At 28.7% G+C, this 12,721-nt stretch overlaps 3 protein-coding genes across 4 annotated transcripts in view; 1 reads left to right on the top strand and 2 right to left on the bottom strand.

Moving 5' to 3' along the window:
- Nucleotides 1–4,121, bottom strand: part of SerRS (Seryl-tRNA synthetase) — an 18,009-nt gene extending 13,888 nt beyond the window's left edge. The window contains exons 1-3 of one of the 2 annotated variants that reach the window (XM_067046089.1): nt 3,895–4,088; nt 3,740–3,810; nt 3,406–3,669 (exon numbers count right to left, since the gene is read on the bottom strand). In XM_067046089.1, coding sequence (XP_066902190.1) covers nt 3,406–3,669; nt 3,740–3,810; nt 3,895–4,030 — 471 coding nt within the window. In that variant the 5' untranslated portion in view covers nt 4,031–4,088. Of the gene's footprint in view, nt 1–3,405; nt 3,670–3,739; nt 3,811–3,894 lie in introns of both variants that reach the window. The other variant, XM_014420241.3, reaches the window with a different exon arrangement.
- Nucleotides 4,122–4,543: 422 nt separating this feature from the next.
- CNBP (CCHC-type zinc finger nucleic acid binding protein) lies at nt 4,544–5,526 on the bottom strand. Its single transcript, XM_014420246.3, has 2 exons — nt 5,383–5,526; nt 4,544–5,291 (listed from the first exon to the last, which is right to left on the bottom strand). The coding sequence occupies exon 2, from the start codon at nt 5,244–5,246 to the stop codon at nt 4,806–4,808; it is 441 nt and encodes a 146-aa protein (XP_014275732.1). The 5' UTR covers nt 5,247–5,291; nt 5,383–5,526; the 3' UTR covers nt 4,544–4,805.
- Nucleotides 5,527–5,604: 78 nt separating this feature from the next.
- The window catches only part of LOC106680493 (poly(A) RNA polymerase, mitochondrial), a 9,335-nt gene continuing 2,218 nt past the window's right edge, over nt 5,605–12,721 (top strand). The window contains exons 1-5 of the mRNA XM_014420240.3: nt 5,605–5,837; nt 5,913–6,106; nt 6,449–6,661; nt 6,738–6,944; nt 11,196–11,413. Coding sequence (XP_014275726.1) covers nt 5,693–5,837; nt 5,913–6,106; nt 6,449–6,661; nt 6,738–6,944; nt 11,196–11,413 — 977 coding nt within the window. The 5' untranslated portion in view covers nt 5,605–5,692. The remainder of the gene's footprint in view (nt 5,838–5,912; nt 6,107–6,448; nt 6,662–6,737; nt 6,945–11,195; nt 11,414–12,721) is intronic.

The following is a 12,721-nucleotide window of genomic DNA, read 5'->3' as shown; positions in this document are numbered from 1 at the left end:
TTTAGACTTTAGATAGTCCTTTTATCACCTTTTGTGTTTAAATTATTAATTAAATGGTTTGTTAGAACCAAGCCTATCTATCTAAGGTTTCTAGTTTAACATCTAATTTCTCATTGATAAACACTTTTTCCAAGGTTCAAATATAATGGTCAGGAGTGCTTACAATTTTCTATTCCTAGTAATTATATAAATTTATTTTTGAGATTTAGGGACAGATTGATTAATCTATTTGGGTTTAAAATTACAAGTTACATGGTTTTATCTTGCTGCAGTTCTATTAATATATAATGCTCAATTATATCAGTAAGATTTCATTACATAAAAGGTCTTCTAAATATTTAACAAGAAAATACAATTTATTTATAGTTTTTAATCAGTTTTCACAAACATATATACAACCTTGTAAATTAGCAAGGATAATGAACAAATGATTTGACAGTTATTATTATTACAAGTGGTTTAATTTTGTACCAAAACATTTTTTTAAAACTTAACTCTAATGATAAATACATTATGAATGAATACTAACTTAATTATGTAAGTTCTAATTTCAATTAAAATTATATTATTACGCTAAAGTTATAAAATTACTAAACTTAAATTATTTAAATCTATATGTTTTGTGTCAAATTGATTCACTTTAAACTTCGAAGAAACAAGTAGGCTGTCCTGACTGATACACTACTAATCTCTTGCACATTATAGAACAAAAATTAATTATCACAGGAATCAGTCGCCTTTATTTATTTTCAACATTTCATGTACAGTAAGGCATAATAATGTGGCTTCCTGCCAAGTTGGAAGATCTGATGTGAAAATTTTGTACACCCAAAAAAGATGCTTCTCAAATTAACTTTTTCATAGCTAAATACTTTGATTCTATTGCTTAGAGAAACAAGCAAGATCCATTTTTAGATATTTCTAGTTTTTATTATATGCTGTCAGTTAAATATGAAACTGTTGCATAGAAAAACAATGTTCTCAGAAAAGTCAGTAGCTGTTAAATTATTACATAACATGTATCCAACCTCGTTTTTAACAACCTTCAGTTTCCATTTTTCAGAATCCTTTTTCTGAATTTGGGATATGGTTTATGTTACTCCAAGCCAAAGAATTCTAAATTAGAACTAATAATTTGCCATTTGAAGTCCTAATGACTATGCCTGATAACTTCTAATTTACAAAGAGTCACCTATCATAAATCTATTATGATAAATAATGCATATTAACAAACATTTATACACATTTTGTAACTAGGAAAGAAGTAGTAACATGTTTTGTTACATTTACAAAAGTAACAAATCGAGGAGAATAAAAATTTAAAGCCTTTAAAGGTGTTAAAAAATACTATTAGTTCTTTCTTGGTGTTATACTTAAACCTGATTTTAATATCTTCATAAGTTTTCCTAATAAAACTGAACTTATTAGTTACAGCCAAATGATTCAGAGAACTTCCTTCATTAACGGGCACCAACAAATTATTATGAACCTTAATTGAATGTTCTTCAATTATTTCGGGCTTATGAATTATCTTCATTATAATGATGTGATGACAGTTGACAATGCATATTATCAAAAATATGGTTGGGTTGAGAAGTTTTTATTTATTTGTGTTCTTCATTGACCACCCCCTAACCATCTTCATTGTTGTGTTCTTTTTGAAAAATAGCTTCCTTTAATTTCAAAAGTTTGTTCTCAAAATAACTTTGAGGGTGTTACTCTAGAGATTGGTCATTTTGATATTCAAGAAGTGATTAACAGAATACAATAATCAACATACAAATAATTGGAGAACAGCCCTTTAAACATAAAACGATTCAATTATTTCATAAAATAAAATTCATACAGATTATGAACCCGGTTAATCTGCTGTATATGATAGAATCATGCATATGATTCATTATTCCAACAAACCATATCAACAAGCAATAATTTCACTGAAATACTTAATTATACGTGATATATTTATTGAGTAGATGAAAATAGGAAAAAAATAAATAAATAATACAATTTATATCTTCTACTTATACATAATGCTTTTTCACCTGTAGTTTAACACATCCTAAATATTAACTGCCCTAGATGTGAATCAAATCTACACCATTCCGAAAAAGATACTTTAAGATCTTTGTCCTAACACCAAAATTAATTTCTTTGTAAGAGAGTAAATGGTGAATTCAGAAGGGCATTAACTTAAAAATTGACTTTCTTAGACGAAAAAATTAGTAGGCTTTCGACAGGGAGAAAATCATACTTGACAGACAATGGCATAAATGTGTAACATTTATAAGAAATCGATCAGATGGGACAAGCACAGTTAATAAAATCGAACAACCCATATGATACTAAAGAGATACTTTGATTTTAATTAGTTTCAGAATTTAATAAATAGGAAAATTACTTCCAGGAATAACAGCGAAAATGATATTGAACTATTTTATTTATTATATTTTACATGATGAACCTATAGAATAAACAAACATATCAAAAGGTATTTAAGTTAGCTGCTGGTTAGATAAAAAACCCATATTTAGTTGCTAAGTTCTACTGTACACAATATTTAAAGAAATAAAAAAATAAATAATGAGCTCATCCAATCAGATTTTATTATAAAGGAATCAATGATAAAAAGTCGAACATCAAATTTACCAAGCAAATAAATTACACACATAAAATATACCATAGTAACATACATTAGATATAAGAAAAAAAATAATAAAGCCAATTAGGAGACAATGATAAAAGAAATTAATCCATATGATCAAAGCTTAATAAAACATACATCCATACAAAACATATAATAGAGGACTCATCAATTTCTTGATTTGGAATCATGTGAAAAAATTGTGCACAGTATGGCATCGTCACTAAAATATATTGATCCTTTAGTTTGTTTATAAGTAACTGTTTAAAGGTTTAAAAATTTTAATCACCTTATAACATTGGTTTTATAAGATTTTAACAGCTATAACCATAATATTTAAAAACCGAGCTTCAAAGCTTATAATACCTATTAAGAGGTATCACTAAGTCACACTATTAATACTTTAATGTTTAAACCGGCTCTCAAATCTATTTTAAAGCTGTTTAGCTTTCTGTGAGTAATTTCTAAGGGGAAACAATTCTAATGATTTTCTAAGAACCATATCAAACCAAGGCATCAATGCTTACTTGTAAAAAAATAACTTGAATGGGATTAAATAATAATGCAGTAAGATACCTAACCAATGAGTGAACCTAACTTATTTAAATGATGATCAACATTCAAGTATAACAGAGGTAAGTGAATATTGATCTCTTTTAAAATTCTATAAGAAACTAAAAATGTAAAAAAGAGAAACTGAAAAGACATTCATGCTCTCATGCTTAAAGCTGTTAACCAGAAAGAAATAATAAAATCCTCACCTCATTAAAAACAGGGAAATCATTTATTCCAGCACCAAAACTTTTAATGTGAGTATACCACCTCCATAAATGAGGGTGATTATTAGTTTGTGGCACTAAGGAATCTTCCTTAATACTTAAAAACACTTTAGTATCAACCTGAGTAGGTTCAAAACCACCAATATAACTCTTGTCTTCAAGGTGGGAATTTAGTAAATTTTTATCATTAACACCAATAAAACTAGAAAAATTAAGCTCATTTGGGGTATGGTTAATTTTATTTTTCTGTAAAAATTCATAATTTATTAACCAATCTAGAACTACCACTAACCAAAAATTATTGAAACTAAAATACCTTAATTTTTTCACCAATTTCTTTACTGCAAAGGTTCTTTAATTTGTTGAAATTGTCAGCTTGAAACCTTACTGTTAAAATATCAAATTTAAATTAAGAAACATGTCCCAATATTGCACTAACATGTAGTGATAAGCATTTACAACCAAACTTACATTGTCGCCATTTTAAATCATTGTTTACAACTAGATCAACTAATCCAACATCTTTATACCGATCTTTCTGATTTTGACGAATCTTCTCAGGGTTTCCACCCTTCTCTTCCCTAAACAAGTCCAAATCCAGCACCATATCAAATACCTCGGTTCCAGCTCAACTACAGCTCATCATAACCAGTACATTACCTCCTTTCATCCCCTCCTCACCAAGCAACTCCCCTCCCAACACCTGGTGAATGCATTACTTGTAAAACAACTTAAATCACCCAAATTTAATAAGAATTTCTTGAAATATATCAAACTACTAAATAATTTTTTTTTTAAATCAACACTATGAATCCGGAAATAAAATGTTAAATTCACATATATAGTTCTGCTTTTAATATGCAATACCTTAAAAATTACCAATAAAACATTAAAGTGAGTTCAATAATCATACTTCTAGTTGGAACTTAGGTTCTTCCCCAACTCCTCTTTCCTCATAATAAAATGCAAAATTGTAGTAAAATAAATGTATTCTTACATACATTTTGATTACAAGGAAAATGTAAAGATTAAAATATATATTAAATATATACATGACATATTTACAATAAGTAAGACTTACTACTAGGAAATTACTGGATTACAAAATGAATAAGACATCTTAAAAATCATCTTTCATTTATTATAAGTAGGGTTTCAATAAGTCACATATGAAATGTTACTTTTAATACGATTACAACAAATCTGCATTTTTCAAATACAAAACTTCAACAACTTGCAAATGCTCTGGAGTACAGTAGTAAAGCGTAATGGCAAATCTATGTAAAATAAACATATACTTCAAGGTGTAATAGTAAAAAAGAAAAAAAAAAAGTTGCCCCTTACAAAAACAAATATATAACTTCCTCAGTTTGACAAATCTTTCAGTCATTCTTATCGCAGTCACGACTAATGTGTCCTGTCTTCCCACAACTGTAACAGGACCTGGATCCATCAGGACACGCTCGGGCCATGTGCCCAGTTTTGTTACAATTATAACAAGCAGAGGTGAACCCACCTCGAGAACCATCTCTCTGTTCTGGACATTCCCTAGCTATGTGGCCAGTTTTATTACAGTTGTAACAAGAAGGCTCATCAGCACTTTGTTGACAGTCCTTGGCAATGTGTCCCACACCATTGCATCTGTAACATCTGTCTTGATCTTCTTTACAATCCCTTGCAAAGTGACCATAGCGATTGCATTTATAACATTTGTCACGACCACGTCCTCCAAATCCACCTCCACCTCCTCCTCCTCCACCATTAGGGCATTCCCTAGCGAAATGCCCAGTCCGGTTACATCTATAACAGGTATTGGAGCTCATACTACCAACGCTCCAGGTTTATTGTTCACGCTGATGTTGGTAAACCTAAAATACACCCAATAATTAGCTACACGACCTTAAAACTCATAAACGAATAACTTAAAACAGCAATATCAACAATGTTATAAGTACTTACCAGAATGTAAGCAGAAGACTGAACTAACACACGTGCAGCTTATGCGTTGTAAGGGGTGAAGGATGCTGCGGTGGCCTGTTTTCTCAAATGCGCCATTTCTCGCTGCTTGTTCAATTTTTTACACAAATTGATATCAAACTTAAGATTTTCTGTGATTGATATCTGATCCAAAATTAAAAGAAATAATATTTAAACTTTTATTCGTAATAAATTAAAGGAAAATAATTATAAAGCATAAATGACGATAAGTTTAAATATTTGACCGATTATACTAGCTGTGGTGAAACCTTCTGTTCCACCTTTATTTAAAATGGGTATTTTCCTGAAAATTAAACCAGGTTTTGTTTATTGTTATCGCAAGAACATTGTTAAACATATTGCTAATATCGCTTTTGAAAATGTTATTTATAGCTCCAATAATTTTTCAAAAAATGTTTATTGTACAAATTTATCTGGTACGTCCAATTTCTTAGAGATAATCAATTTTTTTTTATATTAGTGTTATAAAACACATGAATTAAATTTTTTAGGTAAAGACCGAAATGGTGATATTAAAACAGCGCAGTTTGTTAGGTTTGATGACATGATAGAAAAAGGACGAAAAGCTGCCCAAAGAAGTTATGTTGTTCAGGTCAACTCCGAAAACTCTTGCCTTGAGCTTCATGACTATTGTCAAAGTATTTGTGCTGTTGAAAATATGTACTATTACCAAGTGAAAGAAAATGTAATTTTGATTTTACTAAGGCTTTTTATGTATAATTGGTAGTGCTAGTTAATTTTTTTTATTCACTGATTTGAAGTTCTATAATAAGGTTTATTCATATCTATTGCTCTAAATCAATCATAAGTGTCTTTCTTAGGAAGCACTGTGATTTGAAAACTTTCATGATTTAATCTAATTATATTTTACTGAACATTCCATTGGAAGTTTCCTTTTACCTATAAGTTCAAACCATGACTTAAAAGTTCTAATCTTTGAAAATTTAGAATTTTTTTTTAATTGCTTGTCTCAAATATTTTGCCAATACTATTCCATAATAAATATATATATTGTGATATGTTTTAGCACTTCGTTCTTGTAGAATTTACTAATGCAGAAGCAGTTCAGAAATTAAACTTTAACTCAAACAACCAAGCTGTAGTATCACCTTTTATCTGGTTTAGAACAGGAAAAAAAAAAAAATTAATTTCGTCCCCAGTAAATGTCTCATCACACTTTAATGTTGCTCAAGCACCAACAGAACATGAGATTATTGAATGGATGTCCGTTGCTCAATCTGTAAGCTAGCCATTTAATTTCACTCATGAATATTTTGTGTTAAAATTATAAATTTCTATATTCTGTTGTTTTATAGTTGTTAAATGAAATGGAGATTCTTTATCAATCTACAAAATTAAGCGAGCTAGGCTTTAAGCTAAGGATGATTTGTGCAAGACAAGTGGAAATGATTTTGTCTGGGCTTTTCCCTAATATAAGAGCCTTCCCTTTTGGTTCTACGGTAAATTCTTTTGGAAAAGAAGGTTGTGACCTTGATGTTGTACTTCATTATAATTTTTCTCAGGTATTTTCAGGTATAACTTACATATTCTCCAATTAAATTTAATAATTGTTTTTATGAAAGTTTTTCATTTTTACTTTCAACCTAATTCTGGATAGAACTGTTAAACTCTATGGGCTACCCAAATCACATTAAAAGTCTAACTCACTAATCCATATGGTTTCTAGACTGCATTATGTATGTCAAAATAATCATATATGCAGAATTCATTTCTAAAAACTCACATTGTCCCAATCATTCTGTCATTGAATTGTATCCTTCCATGCATTTTCTTCTTATTCTGTTGCTTATGATCAAGGCCCTGATTTTTATGCAATAGCATATTTTGTGTGCATATTTTTTTTTTAAGCTGTTGATAAATCTATAGTTGAACAGTGTTCCCAGTTGCAATTAGCCAAGCTTTATTTTACATATTTGATGATAAATGTATATATTGTTTATTTCAGTTTTAAAAAATAGAAATTAATAAAAATGCCAGTATGAAGAACAAATTCCAGATTACAATCGAAAGTTCATATTCATTTAATTAGTAATACACCAAGCAACATACAAAATCCTTCCTTCAACAATTCACTTATAACAATAGGTATGGATTTTTTCATTTTCTGAAATTACACTCCTTCTTCGTTTCTTTTTTTAAATATTATACTCTGCTTTAAAACCAAATATAAAATAGTTGTTACCATTGATGGAAGACTTTTTTATTGCAACTATTGCTCAAAACATATTTCAAATAAAAGAAAATCTCAGATCAATCAACATGTCAATACAGGAGAGCTTTATTGTTATATTTATTTCTGTTATACATATAGCTTGATCAGGAAATGTTTTTAGATATTACAAGGAATTGCCTCTAAAGTGCCACAATCCCTCTAAAATTTAAATGAAATGTGATTTAAATTTGTTTACTAAGGAGTGAAATAACTAAAAACGCATGTTGATTAATAATATGATTAAAATGGTGTTGTTTCACTAAATCAGCCTTTCATTTCATCTATATTGTGATCTTTTTTTAAATATTTAGATCTAAAAATAAAACTCATATTTTAAATAATGTCTCAATTTATGTTTCTTATTTATTTACATATACATTTAGCTATTTTTTGGTTTCTTGCTTCTTATTGTTTGTTTTAATTATTTTCCTATTAATTTGTTTTTGATTTATTTTTAATTTAAATGCCATCAATTAGTTATCCTTTTTAAATCTAATAATTGTTATTTTTCTTTTATATTACTAATTTTAAGTTTTTAGTTTTTTGATATTTTAGTTTAGAAATTGTCATAATGTTTTTGATTATTAAATTTATTACCCATTAGATTGATGATTTAATATATTTATTAATTGATTGTTTGAGAGTGGTTCATATTAATAATAAGATCTACTTCAATGATCCAATTTATTCTCAACACTTTATTTTAAAACCTCCCATGTTTCGGCCCTTAGGCCATTTTCAACTAGACAACCTTAATCATTGATTAGTCACAATTCATTTAAAATGACTTTCTTTTGCAGGCTAGTTGCCCTTATCATATAATAAACCACACAATCAAAATACAAAAGCTATCCTTTAAAAATTTGCTTTTCCTTATCTACTTACCACATCAATAATACTAACTTACATAAATAATATTTTAGTATCTATATATGATGTGTTACACAAATGATATCCGAACCTTCCTTATGTTACAATTAATTACTTTTCTGTTGTTGAGTTTGTTATTTTTTAACATGTACATGAATGGGTGTAAAGAAACTATGTTATAAGTGCAAGATCCACTGATTATAGTAGCGCAATTAGTTATTTTATTGTTTAAACATTATAGCAGTTCAGCCAGATTAAATTTGTGTTTGATATCTATTGATAGGAACTATCTTATTGGCTGTGTATTGTAATACTGGTGATTTACTAGTCTCCAGGAGTGATATTATGTTTTTTTAAATAAATTTAGAATGAACTTTTTCAATTTGATAACCAACAGAAAAATAGTGGATGCAAATTTTGTATGTTGTAAAAAAAAATTTGTTGCGACATAGTAAAAAACAAGAATCATAGAAGTATCGAAATATGTTGTTGTTTTTTCACTTTTAAAATTATAAAAAAAAAATTGTTTTTGAAAAACAAACATTAACAAATACCAGCACATAAAATAGTGAAATAAATTAGCTCTTGACAATTACAATTGGTAAATATCTTTTTGTAAAAACAAATTAAAAACCTCAAACTATGACCATTTTTGGACATTTAATTTCTGGGCTTTTCATCGTTGTAGAAATTTGTTTGAGGAATCAAATTAGGGCTTTTGTTATTCCCTACATACAATATTTAATCTAAAAATAATAACTTTTCCTAAAAAATTGTGAAATGGTAAATGCAGGTGTTCCTAAAAATCTATCCAAAATGTTCCTAGAATGAATTTTCAAAGCATTATCTGTTAGTGTTGCAATGTTGGGGAAAGTATGATGGCTTGGTTTTCCTAGCATTACAAAATTCCCCTTCCGTTCCATGACACCAGTAGCCGAAGCCAGAAAAAGCCTGATTTCCGAATTTTATTTAGAACTTTGTTTACATTTTATAATGTAACACCTTCAGCATAGCTTTGATTCATATATGATAGACATATGTGGGGCAAAGCATAATTTTTTGCTCTCTTCAGAGAAATCAGATATGGTCAATTTTGGTTTTGGTTATTTGTAATAAATACTATCCTAGACAAGATTATACTGAAAGTATAATCAAGTGGTCAAACAGTGCAATAATAGCTGCCATTTTAGGTATCACCAATATCTAATTTATAGGTTAATTTTGATTTTTACCACAAGCCATATCTTCCCTTTTTTCATGGTTTTTATTCTACTACTGTTGAAACCCCAATTGTGGTTTACTGATTGTTCAATGTATAGTTTATAATCTTACTTGACATAGAATTTATTAAATTTGAAGCCTTATATATTTTTGTATCTTGCTAATTACTACAACTTATATTAAATTAGATTTAATTTATTGATTTATAAAAAAAAATTGATTTATAAATAGGCACAATAAAATCATTGTTTACTTTTCTTTGTTACTTCACTAATTTTTTTTTTCAAATGGTGTGGATTATTAGCTGAATATGTTACATTACAATTTATTAAACAAGCAATGGAGAATAACCAGCATTAAACTTTGAAATGATTCACTGAAAAATTCTCCCGTTCATATGCAACGATTTGAAATTGCCTTTACGGACTTGGAAAAACAGTGAGAGGAGTGTCATTTTAAATCGAAATTTGGATAAAACTTTTACAATGCAATATTCATTTGCACCAATAATCAAAGAACCCACAATTATATTAAAAGGAGATTTATTTTTGGAGAAGTTGTGTGGACTATTTATAACCTCTCTCTAAGACCTACCTGTCTTTAAGAAATTGAAATAAATGAAAATGAGCATTATTTATTTTTTTATTCTACTAAGTTATTTGTATTGAACAGCTGCACTATAAATAGTATATATTTACCTAAACTTGTAGCATTTTCTGGAATGAAACAAGAGGTAGGAGTATTTTCAATTCCTTAGGAATGAATTGGATGGGGATTAGTGGTTTTAGTTGTTTAATTTAATGCTGAAATTGTTTTGACTGGATATGTCTGGGTGGGTTGACTTTTATTTTGTGGTGGTCACATGGAATAAAAACTCAACCTTCCCACTCTAGTTTGAATATGTTAGTAATTATCTTGTATGCCAGGTAGGGAATACAAAAGAAAAAAAAGATACTTATTTTTAATGAAAGGTTTGTTATTTTGGTCTGACTGGTAATTTTTTTCAGTCAATGACTTTAGCAAAACCAAATGAGCTCCTCATAAGGTTTTTTACCTGCATGAATACTACTTCAGCTACTACTAATACTAACACTATTTGACAAGTGAATACGAATTATTTCAATTAATATTAGTTGTTATTCTAAGAAGAGTTGCCAAATTAAATTGCTCAAATTTTATTTAACTTTTAATGATTACATATAGTCATACATTTTAGATACAGTAGGACTTCATAACATGAAGAATGATATCAATTATATTTCTTGATTATTTAGCTAACAACACAATCTGCAATTAAAGCAGTAAAATTGTGTCATCTTCATAAATCAGTTTTGTCATATTACGTTTTAAGTGACAATATGTCATTACATGATAAAGTACTAATTATTTTGTTATTAACTGTGGCCATAATGCCATATGGTATTTTTTTTTTCATGAATGCATTTTTCAGGAAAATTCAGATGACTTAAGGTTAGTTTATCAATCTAAGATCAATGGTATTAGCTCTCGAGGCCAAACACAAAGGCAAATGGAGTTACTGGGAGATCTCTTACAAGTATATGTCCCTGGAGTAACGGGTGTTAAACGAATTCTTGGAGCCAGGGTACCAATCATTAAATACTCTCATGATTACACTGGAGTAGACATTGATATTTCTCTGACAAATTTGTAAGTTCTTTCTTAATTTTATGTGTGTGATATTTTAATAAAAATCTGATTTTGTTAGAACTGTATCTACAAATATTGTTAGAAATTGACATGCTTCAACAGATTTGATTAAATATGATCAGAGTTGGTTAAATTGCACCAAATTATTGCATTTTTCAAAAATATATATTGCATTTTTTTATCGACTTAGAGGGAGTCTAAACTTTACTATACTAATGGTCATGCAAGGTGATTTAGTCAGAATTATACTCTACCACCATTTTTATCCCATTGGTGCTCACTTCATGAGGCTGATTGGATCCCAGAGGACCAGGAATTTGAACATGGGTCCTTGGAGTTAGTTGTACATTGCCTTACCACTGAGCTACCTGCTCCCACATATCTATACCATAATAAATCCAAATAATGTATGTATTTTTTTAATTGATTTGTAATTACTTCAATTTGAAATTAAAATTGATAGGGTGTTAAAAATCAAAGTGTAAACTTAAACATGAGGCAAAAGACCTCACACCTCAACTAAGGACTTAAGTATGATATAACACTTGGAAATTTGACAATATTAAAATCAATTATTAATGAATAAAGTCTGAATAAATGTTCTCTTTTCTTTCCAAATTTAAAATTGTCCTCACAAGAGTTGGGTGTGAGATATTAGTTCTGCTGTTTCAATGATTTGGTTTACCTTCTCTGTAGTTATAAAAGGATTGAATTATCTTTTCATTGTTCCAACTTTATCCTGAATACCCATCTTTATAGTGTCCAGTCATTCAGTATACAACTGTTTTTTTGTCAAATGTTTTTGACTTGTTTAAATGACATATCTTATGTTCATGGATAGGAGATAAATAAATGAGTAAGAATGTTTTTTTCCTGTAATGGGTCTGTCTGTGGTCCCGATACAAGATACCTCAATATTTTATATCTGTAGCAACTGAGCCACCTATGAATGTTCAGGTTCATTCTATTGAGGTTTTTCATCATTAAATTTTAGGCTGATGGCTTTTATACCTTCAGGTTATGCTCTTTTTTTTATTAATCTAGTTTAGGCCACAAAATACTAACTTTTAAGCAGTTTAAATAAAAGACAGCCTTTTCTATGATCATTTTGTTTGCCTTAAACAATTTGTTTTGTGATATTGCTACAGACTATTTATTCCTACCCGTATCATTATTATATTTTTATAGCTGCTTGATTTCTGATTAGTACAAAAAATATAGTGAGTTACATTTGAACCTAGAAATATATATCTTGTTAAAATATATCAATTAAAATTCAATTATTCGTTGTAAGTTGTTTTACTATTA

The sequence above is a fragment of the Halyomorpha halys genome, unplaced genomic scaffold (genome assembly GCF_000696795.3).
Source record: "Halyomorpha halys isolate HHAL.00 unplaced genomic scaffold, Hhal_1.1 Scaffold265.1, whole genome shotgun sequence".
Classification (NCBI taxonomy): Eukaryota; Metazoa; Arthropoda; class Insecta; order Hemiptera; family Pentatomidae; genus Halyomorpha; species Halyomorpha halys.
This window is presented reverse-complemented; position numbering and strand designations above follow the sequence as displayed.

Bases quoted from the DNA above. Each gene is read 5' to 3' on its own strand.
- CNBP (XM_014420246.3), bottom strand. From the start codon at position 5,246: ATGAGCTCCAATACCTGTTATAGATGTAACCGGACTGGGCATTTCGCT.